The 11,173-nt window shown below is 40.9% G+C and overlaps 1 protein-coding gene across 1 annotated transcript; it reads left to right on the forward strand.

Moving 5' to 3' along the window:
- The first annotated feature begins 2,506 nt into the window (after positions 1-2,506).
- LOC118369529 (PR domain zinc finger protein 14) lies at positions 2,507-10,184 on the forward strand. The gene is made up of 8 exons (XM_035753974.1): positions 2,507-3,207; positions 3,740-3,793; positions 3,963-4,123; positions 5,023-5,293; positions 5,626-5,828; positions 8,217-8,318; positions 8,979-9,198; positions 9,388-10,184. Exons 1-8 carry the CDS (start codon positions 2,568-2,570, stop codon positions 9,561-9,563), a joined length of 1,827 nt encoding a protein of 608 aa, XP_035609867.1. The 5' UTR covers positions 2,507-2,567; the 3' UTR covers positions 9,564-10,184.
- The last annotated feature ends 989 nt before the right edge of the window (positions 10,185-11,173 follow it).

Genomic DNA, 11,173 nt, shown 5'->3' on the forward strand with positions numbered 1-11,173 from the left:
CGTCTCGTTGTCCTCACTGTGTAGCCTTACAGTATGACATGCTCTGTGTGTGTATAACAAATACACTTTTGAATTAAATATTGTTTTGTGTTTAGATGCAAAAAAAAAAGAAGTATGATCCTGAAAGTGGAGATATTATTTAAATTGCTGGATGGTAATTGAAAGCCAATTGCGTTGAGTGTTTGTCACATACTTTGCACGTTGTTGAATGGCTGCTTGTAGTTAGAATGGACGATGCGTTCCAGCTGTGATGCGGCTCAGTACTGTGAGTAACTGGGACACGGGGAATGGGAGGAAGTGTGAATGGGATAGTGGTGGTGATAATGTTATTTAACCGTTTAACAAATCAACACCTCTCTGTTTCCATATTGCTCTGTTTGAGTTGTTCGTTTTATCACGTCTTGCGTGATGCTGTTTTGTAAATTTAATGAGGATTAAATTATTAATGGTTCTAACATAAACCGATTTGTTCGTTTTGTACTTCACTTACAGATTTATTTTCCAGTGGCATAAATAACAACAATTTACGATGACTTTTTATTAAATGAAATATTTCGGATATGATACAAGCAAGCAACATAATGAAATGTTAGGCTACATAGGATTTCAGCATAAACCTTTTTATTTATTTCAGAAAACACATGTTTTAGAGGCTCATTCGTTACAATCATCATTATCTTAATTAACCATCCCCATCTAAATTTATCGAAAATAAGTAATGAGGGGGACATAAATCGAGTTGACATTCGATTTTAAATGAGTTGTTTCTCTCAATAGGGTTTGGGATAACTGTAACCTTACCAATGGGCCTACCAGAATATTGGTTTTGGTACACGTTTAAAAAAAAATAAAAAAAATAAAAAAAAATTTGGTAATGTCAATAAGGCGGTATTGTGTTCGCGTGTGCGTGTGCGTGTGCGTGCGTGGGGGTTTGTAATATTAAAAAAAAGGTGGAATCCTCCCGGGGTTTGAGACGCACGCAGGGTGACCATAGCTGCTCTCTGACCAATAGCAGGAGTGCAGCATCTCGAGACCATTTTATGAGTCGGGTACCATTAACCGTTCTGTATACAGTCTTCAGTTCAGTAGATACACCGGAACAACAAAGACACACATACCTGCTCCTGTCTCCCCTCTACTTTACCTTCATAGGATTCTATCAGCAAGATATTCGTGTTTTGTCTTTGGACAACAACAAGAAAATATATTTCAATTGGGAACTTCAGATTTATGAATCAAATCTAAATCAAATCTCATTTATAAATAATCTCCTTTGAGGTAAGTCAGATTTTAAGATTGATCCTTCGCAAAAAAAATGTTTTAACTGCTTTAAATTATTATTATATTGCTATGTGCACAATCGCTTTAGACCTATATAATTAGGCAACGTTTTAAATTATTTATTGTAATTTCTCATCACTTTCCTTTATTATTTCTATTGACAATTTTAATGCAGAAATGATCAATTTATAGCGCTCTTATAACCCGTTGTTAATAGCCATTGAACTGGTCTCGCCCTAATGCGTTTTAAAGGAGAGGTGACTTGCGATAGCTTCATTAATGTTGACCTCTGTCACTGACCCGGTGTTCTTTAATTTGGGTGTCATGACCCTGATTTGTCTCAGTTACTGCTGGCTACCACCCACTCACTAGCCGCCCTGTGACGGGGAGGCCATGGCCCCTACAACTCATACTGCTCGTTTACATGGATTCACAGTCGAGCACCAATTTAAAGTGGTTTACTCTGCAGGCTCAGGCATCAAATTAAAGATATTGACGAACGTCAACTGTGTGTTTTGCGAACTGGAAAAAATGCCCAAACAGCTTCTTTTTTTTTTATTGTAGATTGTAAGTGCTGTGAACGCAATAAGTTTGGTAAATTTAAAAAAAATCAGTGCTCTCAAATTTAGGAATACATTTTCATGAATTTGTAAATTGACAAAATATGTGTATGACTTTTAATATAATTAGTTTTAAGATTTTGGAACCATCTGTTCCTGCAGAAATTCGATCTCGTTAAACTGCTGTAGCCGTATAAGATTTGTATTATTCTAATAGCGATTAGATTCATGTAAAATAAGATATTTTCATATTGTGCGATAATTGAAATTACAATATTTTTTCTTTCGTTAATTGACATGAATATTGTGATACAGGCGTATAGCGATGTTTGTATTTCGTTCAGCAATCCTGTGATTTGACAGAAATATATTGATGACGTTTTTTTTAAAATAACTAACCAACAATTAATTGTATTCTCTTTAAATGTATTTGAGCGGATATAGGCCTTTAAAAAACATGCATAATTTGTTCGTTACCAAATTCCATTATTGTAGCCTATTGATTTAATTATGTTCCCTATTTGAAATCGGTTGATTCATCTTCAAATAATGATACAGAACATAAACTTGAGAGATAAAACTTAGATTGAGAAAAATATTTAAGGTAATTGCTGGAAATGAAGCTAAAATCTCTCCGCCTCTATCTCTCTCCAGGCCGAATAGCTACAACGTCGACTATTCCTATTCAAATCATCACAGATTGGCTCTGCCTCCCCGCCTGCTGTGATGTCTCTGTCCAGCATCCCCGCCGTGAAGGACAAGCGGTTCCACTCCAACCCCCTCAAAGGCAGGCCTGTCCGGTGTTCGGGTTACTACGCTGCCCCGCTGCCCGGAGCCCACCACTACATGAACATCTTCAGGAGCTCTCAGCATCCCCTCCACCCGCTCAAGTCTCTGGGACGGCTAGTCACCGACACCCAGGCAGTCATGCCGTTCAACTTCACCACAGGAACACCCTCGTTCTTCGGCAACGGCGGCCACCAAGCCACCGCCGTTAACGTTCTTCACGAGCAGATCTTCAACGTGTCGCACATCCCGTACTTCAACCGGATGATGCCGGGAGTAGGACACACGATTTACTCCAAGCACGAGGAGCTGGCAGCGGTGGTGACCGAGCACGCCATCGGCCCGTTATCTGTAGGCCTATCAGACTTAAGCAGTCCTGCCTCGAGCAAGAGGTCCTCCGCTCCCTCACCGTCTAAAGAAAGTTTATTCCACCTCAGGGGAACCGAACTATCACCGGAGAAAACGCGCACTTATAGTTTCAGCGAGGACGACCTTTTCATGGTCCTGTATGGATGTTCCCGGAGCCAGGTGCAGAATTCCGGTCAAGCCATCTCCGGAGTAGCCCTGCTTGGGAACTCAGGTAGACAGATACAGCTATATTAAAGGTTAATTTCCTTAAAGGAAAACGTGTGTGCTTGCTTCAGCTGTCCAAAAATATATTCGGAAGAAGTTAACATTGTTAGATGCGGGGCGGCAGGTAGTAAGTAGCCTAGTGGTTAGACCAGTAAACGAAAAGGTTGCTGGATCGAATCCCCGAGCTGACAAGGTAAAAAATCTGTCGTTCTGCCCCTGAACAAGGCAGTTCCCCGGTAGGCTGTTAAGAATGTATTCTTAACTGACTTGCCTAGTTAAATATATACAAAGATGCAACAACCACTTGGGGCTGGATAATTAATCAGTAGGCAATAAGTATGTATTTCTAACGGCGACTTTATGGTTTACCTATATCATGAAACCAAACTGTCAATTCCAGGAGAGTTCATCTAGGTCTGAGAAACCAGCTCATATTGTCCATCGTTTGTGTTCGATTTGTAATGTTCACCATTGATGACCAGCATCATTGACCAGCATCATTCACCAGCATCATTCACCAGCAACATTCTCTTCAACAGTTTGCAACAGCGAACAACTCACCTTGGAAACTGAGGCGCTTGGACTTCCAGAAGGTAATATCTCTCTCTCTCTCTCTCTCTCTCTCTCTCTCTCTCTCTCTCTCTCTCTCTCTCTCTCTCTCTCTCTCTCTCTCTCTCTCTCTCTCTCCGTCTCTCGCTCTCGCTCTGTCTGTCTCTGTGTAAAGGGTGTTAAGTTTAACGTGTTTTTAAATGTCACTTACAGGGTTATCTATCCACCAGACAAGTTACGGCAGTTTGTCCCACTACGGAGTTTACGCAGAGAAGAGCGCCATCACAAAGGGAACCCGGTTCGGCCCATTTCAGGGGAAACTGGTCAATACCAGCGAGATCAAAACATATGACGACAACACGCTGATGTGGGAGGTCGGTTATTATATGATGTTTTATTTTGTGTGTTTTATTTATCGTGAGATTTTTTTTTTTTTTTACTTTTGTGTTTTATGTCGGCCATTAACCAGCTGTGCGTAAATGTAAACTCGTGCGTAAATGTGGGCCTAAACCCCCTGCGCAGTTAAACAATTTGTAGCCACGTCAACTTCTGTGCCATGAAAATAAGTGATTTTTGGAGTTCCGACAGGTTACCTCTCTATGGCAGGGGGAGAGAGCCGAGGTCGCTGTGGCATACAAACACGCTGTTGCTAACTAAATGCTAGCTAGAGGAAATCATGTATCTAATGAATGTATACACTCTTAGATTTAAAAACAAAAAAAGGGTTCTAAATAAAAAACCTTTTGGGCAATTCAAAATGTAACTGCCATTCCAGTATAAACATACAAGAGGACAGTGATTGAACTTGCAAAAAGCCTACCGATAAGGCAACAGCAAGCCATACCGTACAGGTCCATAGAGATGACAGCCAAGATTGACATGGGCCATCATTCAAACGAACAAATACCTCCCGGTCCACCAGTACATATTTCCAAACTATGTTGGTATAAAATGACAACAACAGCTAAAAATCTATTCAGGTGTTCATGATTTAATTGTTTATTATATTATATTCTTAGCTATAAATATTAAAATGTATTAGTAGTAGACATAATTCATAAATGGCACCATAAAGGGTTCAATATATAAAAAAAAACATTTTGGTTCCGTGATGAACCCTTGGGGTTCTGATCAAAGAACCCTGTGATGAAAGGGTTCTATATAGGTGTTCCATATAGGAAGCAAGTGATTAGAACCCTTTTTTGTTCTATAGGGAACATTTTTTTTTCTAAGAGTGTAACAACAACATGTCTGTCCCTGTCCGTTGATCCAGGTGTTCGAGAACGGCGGGTTGAGTCACTTTGTCGACGGCCGGGGCTCGTCCGGTAACTGGATGTCCCTAGTGAAGTGCGCACGCTTCCCAGAAGAGCAGAACCTGATCGCGGTACAGAGTAAGGGACAGATCTTCTACGAGGCCTGTAAGGAGGTCCAGCCGGGCCAGGAGCTGCTGGTCTGGTACGGGGACTGCTATGTTCAGTTCCTGGGGATTCCTCTCACTCTGAAGGACTCGCTGGAGGAGGGGAATACCATGCTTCCACTTGAAGGTAAGGACAGTTCATATAGAATATAATTATTTTATTTTTTTCAGTGGGAACTTCATTTGTGGGTCGTATATATGGCCCGTTATTCGTGCATACCTATTTGCATGTTTAATATATGCACATATACTCTACTGGGCTCATTATATTCTCTGTTATAAACTGGGTGGTTCGAGCCCTGAATGCTGATTGGCTGACAGCCGTGGTATATCAGACCATATACCATGGGTAGGATTTTGCTTAATTCTATTCTATAAGTGTATCGAACGTGTTTATTTCTAGTGATAACGACGCCACTGCAATTTACCAAGGCGTTCCCTGACGTTTTCCTCTTTCAGATTCTGGAGAGGGTTTTAACTGTGATCGGTGTGGCAAAGTGTTCGCCTATCAGTACTACAGAGACAAACATCTGAAGTACACGCGCTGCGTGGACCAGGGCGACCGGAAGTTCCCGTGCAACCTCTGCAGCAGGTCGTTTGAGAAGAGAGACCGATTGAGGATCCATGTACTACACGTACACGAGAAACACAGACCACATAAGGTACACGAGAAGTACTCCGACCCTTTGACTTAGTACACATTTTGTTGTGTTACAGCCTGAATTCAAAATGGAATCAATTGTCTTGTTTTTTTCTCTCTCTCTCACTCATCTACACACAATACCCAATAATGACAGTGGACACACACTTTTTTATTTTTTTATTTATGTTTGTAATGTATTGAAATACAGAAATACATCATGTCCATGTACATAGGTATTCACACCCCTTTGCTATGACAAGTAGAGATCTTGGCCAACAACCTCCTACCATCAGTAAGAGCATTGAAGATGGGTCGTGGCTGGTCTTCCAGCATGAAAACGACCCAAAACACACAGCCAGGGCAACTAAGGAGTGGCTCCGTAAGAAGCATCTCAAGGTCCTGGAGTGGCCTAGCCAGTCTCCAGACCTGAACCCAATAGAAAATCTTTGGAGGGAGCTGAAAGTCCGTATTGCCCAGCGACAGCCCCGAAACCTGAAGGATCTGGAGAAGGTCTGTATGGAGGAGTGGGCCAAAAGCCCTGCTGCAGTGTCTGCAAACCTGGTCAAGAACTACAGGAAACGTATGATCTTTGTAATTGCAAACAAAGGTTTCTGTACCAAATATTAAGTTCTGCTTTTCTGATGTATCAAATACTTATGTCATGCAATAAAATGCAAATTAATTACTTAAAAATCATACAATGTGATTTTCTGGATTTTTGTTTTAGATTCCGTATCTCACAGTTGAAGTGTACCTATGATAAAATTACAGACCTCTACATGCTTTGTAAGTAGGAAAACCTGCAAAATTGGCAGTGTATCACATACTTGTTCTCCTCACTGTATCTGGGGGAAGGTATAAAACCATTTCTAGAGTGTTGAAAGTTTCCAAGAGCATCATTGGGAAATGGAACAAATATGCAACTACCCAGACTGCCTAGAGCTGGCAGTCCGACCAGACTGAGCAACCCGGGCAAGAAGGACCTTGGTCAGGGAGGTGACAAAGAACCCAATGACCACTCTGACAGAACTACAGAGTTCCCTTGGCTGAGATGGGAGAACCTGCCAGAAGGACAACAGTCTCTACAGCGCTGCATCAATCTGGGCTTGATGAGAGGGTGGCCAGTCGGAAGCCACTCCTGAGAAAAAGGCACATGACCGCACGCCTGGAGTTTGTAAAAAATCCACATGAATGAAAGATTCTGTGGTCTGATGAGACAAAAATGTAACTCTTTTGGCCTGAATGGAAAGCACTTTTATCTGGAGAAAACCAGGCACAGCTCATCATCCGTCTAACACCCTCCCTACCGTGAAGCGTGGTGGTGGTAGCATCATGCTATGGGGATACTTTTCAGCAGCAGGGACTGGGAGACTGGTAAGGATAGAGGGAACAATGAATAGAGCAAATCCTCGGCCAAAGCAACCCTGGAATGGCTTCAGCGCAACAGTGTTAAAGTCCTTGAATGGCTGCAGCAAAAGTCTAGACTGGAATCCCATTGAAAATCTGTGGAAAGACTTGAAGATTGCTTTTCGCCACCGCTCTCCATTTAACTTAACAGAGCTTGAGATAATCTGCAAGGAAGAATGGGAGGAAGAATCCTCAAATCCAGATGTGCAAAGCTGTTCCAGACATACCCAAGACGACTCAAAGCTGATACAGACATACCCAAGACGACTCAAAGCTGATACAGACATATCCAAGAGGACTCAAAGCTGATACAGACATAACCAATAGGACTCAAAGCTGATACAGACATACCCAAGAGGACTCAAAGCTGATACAGACATACCCAAGACGACTCAAAGCTGATACAGACATACCCAAGACGACTCAAAGCTGATACAGACATACCCAAGACGACTCAAAGCTGATACAGACATACCCAAGAAGACTCAAAGCTGTAATCACCGCCGAAGGTACTTCTACAAAGTATTGACTCAGGGGTGTGAATACTTATGTAAATGAGATATTTCTGTATTTAAGTTTCAATAAATTTGGAAGAAAAACATGTTTTCAATTTGTCATTATGGGGTATTGTGTGTAGAAAAAAATACACTTAATTTATTTTGAATTCAGGCTGTAATACAATACAATAATAATAATACAATACAATTTGGAATAAGTCAAGGGGTCTGAATACTTTCTGAAGGAAGAGTACTTTTCTCTTACATTTTAGAAGCCCCTAAGATATCTTTCTTTTTTCTCTCATTTTTTTTGCCTCTCCTGCACATCTTGTGTCTTTGTTTCTCACCATCTTTCTTTTTTTTAATGTTCTTTGTGTGTGAAAAGATGATGATAATCTATAAGTGAAGGGTACTGTAGTCTTTCCTTATCCCCCCTCCGTATTTAGATTTAAAAAATGAATAAAAATCCTTGTCCTTAATTTCTCTCCTCTCTTACTTCCTAGTGCTCAGTGTGTGGGAAGAGTTTCTCTCAGTCTTCAAGTCTCAACAAACACATGCGCGTGCACTCTGGAGAGCGCCCTTACAAGTGTGTGTACTGTAACAAGGTAAGCATAGAAGAGAGAGAGAGAGAGACAGAGAGAGGGAGAGAGAGAGTGTGTACTGTAACAAGGTAAGCATGGAAGATTGTGTGTACAATCCTCGGTGGGCGTGTGAGGTCAGACCCCGATGGAGTTCGAGCTCACCATTTTAGAATCCCCCCCCCCCATTTTAAATGGTGCATTTTGGCGTGAGCCTCCTCGTTATGGTCTCGTCGTGCAGCCTGCAGGCACGCTCCACCGAGACACTTCCATGGTGATTAGCGCCAGATGTACACCCACCCTATTGTTCCTCCCTCTCCCCGAGATTACACTCTGAATTTACGGCTCTCAAAGGAACAGACGTTTTCTTTGTTGTTTGTAGGGTATGAGATCCTTCTCTTCGGTTTTTTACGTAGGCCTCAACTACTTAAATAATGTTGTTAACTATTGTTAACAATGTTATCTACTTGCTAGTGTTTTAAACATCTCCAAATTATAAGGTAGCCTGTTTTGAAATCGAATTGACTCAAATATCAGGCCTGGGTACAATTGTATTTAATTGCCATGAACAATCAGTCGCGTTGTTAAAAGTAGAAAAAGTCTGTTACCTAAATATTATCAGAACTACTGAGTGCATATTCTCCAGTTCCACGAGTTTCACTCAAACTTCTATGTTCTCGACTCTAGGCCTTTACTGCCTCCAGCATCCTGCGCACGCACATCCGCCAGCACTCCGGAGAGCGGCCTTTCAAGTGTAAACACTGCGGGAAAGCCTTCGCCTCGCACGCGGCTCACGACAGCCACGTCCGGCGCACCCACGCCAAGGATAAACCCTACCCGTGCCGCGTGTGTAGAAGCACCTTTCAAGAAGCGACAGAACTCACTAACCACATGAAGAGTCACACAAGTAAGATTTGAGTGTCACTAAATAGCCTACTGAAGGAATAGGACACGTTTGTACCAAGGTATAAGCCTATATCTTGAATGCAAAACCAAAATACAGGATAAATACAGAACTATAGGATTGTACTTATGTGTTGATTAATTGCCTAATATGGATTTTCATTGTAAAATATGATCTTTTCATTATTGACAGAAAGACCCCTCTCAGAAACCACAGTTGACCCTACCATCTCAATAAACGGATCTTTGGAGGATACCACAACGACGCTTTCAGTCACCAAGGACTGCAGGACGCAAAGACTGACGGAGGAGAACATCTCGTACACAGGACTGACGGTTCTGAACCCAGAATATCGACCCTGGAACTAAAACCATTCTATAGAATTTGAATGTGGCATTCTAGAATGTGCCGAATACATTTCGATTAGAGCTCAAATCGTTGCTAGGACACTTCCAAAAACATTTTTTTTTCTTAAAGATAATAACTATTGCAAATATATTTAATACCACAACTTTACTGTATTTTATGACACACTGTACATAACTTTTTTTTGTTAAATGTATTTATTTTTAAGAATCTGTTTTGATGTAATGAGAGTACGTTTTTTTTGTCTAAAATCTTTTGTTATTTGTGTTATTTGGTTAATTATTGGTGTTGATCAATGTAATAATGCAAGATTTTAACGAAATGTTACATAATACATGTATTAACGTTCGTTGAGCACAACTTCTTATAGTTCAGCATTAAAATCGGCATGTATTATTATTTTAAAATGCCATGTACAAGTTTTTCATTTATACATGCATCCCCGGACTTGTGTTAATTTAAACGTGTTAATTTATCGTCATACAATGTTTATCGTGCTACCTCTAAATCCATCCTATTTCGGTCTTTCATGGCTGACTCTGCTTTTACCGACTGTCTGTTTCGTGTCTCTTGTGTATCTGTGTTTAACTGTTTAAAAGCATCGGCTTTCTAATAAATATGAATTAAATAATAGCATGAAAATAAGCCTGGTTTAGTTTGTTTGCAACGATAATGCCTTGACATATATTACACAAACAGTATTCGGATCGAGAAACGACAACTGATGTTGATTTTACAATGTAATTGACCACGAACATATTTTGGGGACATATTTAATTAATTTAACATATTAGTGAAAATCGAAAATATCGAAACACAATTAGATTAAATTCTGGTTACACTACATTTATGCTTTTCGTTTGAAAACAAGACCATTCCCTTGTATTTGATAAGGCTAATCATAACATATTTATTCAATGTATTTTTGAATTTAAACGTTTGAACCTTTATTTAACTAGGCAAGTCTTATGACTGCCTACCCCGGCGATACCCTAACCCGGACAAACCTGACTCCCAATGACGGCCGGATGTGCTACAGCCTGGATTAGAACCAGGGACTGTAAGTGACGCCTCTTGCCCCGAGATGCAATGCCTTAGACGGCTGTGCCACCCGGGAGCCAATTCTACTGTTATAAAGTTTTAGATTTGACACTGACATATTTTGTTCAGACTTAAATTTCATGATCAGTAAAATCGTTTTATAGACTGTTCTACCAGGTAAATCAGAGTTGCCACGGAATAATGTAACGGGCTATAATGCAGATATCGACGATTCTTAATGTATCATATATTAGAAGGATTCTTGTTGAATTTAACTAGGAGCTCATAAATGATTTTCTTCCGCTGTCATTGTAGAATGGAGGCTTCAGTTCCACCTGAATGGTCTCAGTGGGGACCTCACACACATCAAGTGTGTGTGTGTGTGTGTGTGTGTGTGTGTGTGTGTGTGTGTGTGTGTGTGTGTGTGTGTGTGTGTGTGTGTGTGAGAGAGAGAGAGAGAGCCAAGAGAGAGCTCTTTTCAGACAGCAAGGAGGAACATAGTGTATGTGTGATGAGTATGGGGGGAATGATCCTTCACTCCTGGCAGTGGGAAAATGAATGAATCCCACGA

Source organism: Oncorhynchus keta, chromosome 4 (assembly GCF_023373465.1).
Source record: "Oncorhynchus keta strain PuntledgeMale-10-30-2019 chromosome 4, Oket_V2, whole genome shotgun sequence".
NCBI classification, from domain to species: Eukaryota; Metazoa; Chordata; class Actinopteri; order Salmoniformes; family Salmonidae; genus Oncorhynchus; species Oncorhynchus keta.

Bases quoted from the DNA above. Each gene is read 5' to 3' on its own strand.
- LOC118369529 (XM_035753974.1), top strand. From the start codon at position 2,568: ATGTCTCTGTCCAGCATCCCCGCCGTGAAGGACAAGCGGTTCCACTCC. The intron at 5,829-8,216 runs GTACACGAGAAG...CTTACTTCCTAG, and splicing joins AGAAACACAGACCACATAAG to TGCTCAGTGTGTGGGAAGAG. The intron at 8,319-8,978 runs GTAAGCATAGAA...TCTCGACTCTAG, and splicing joins AGTGTGTGTACTGTAACAAG to GCCTTTACTGCCTCCAGCAT.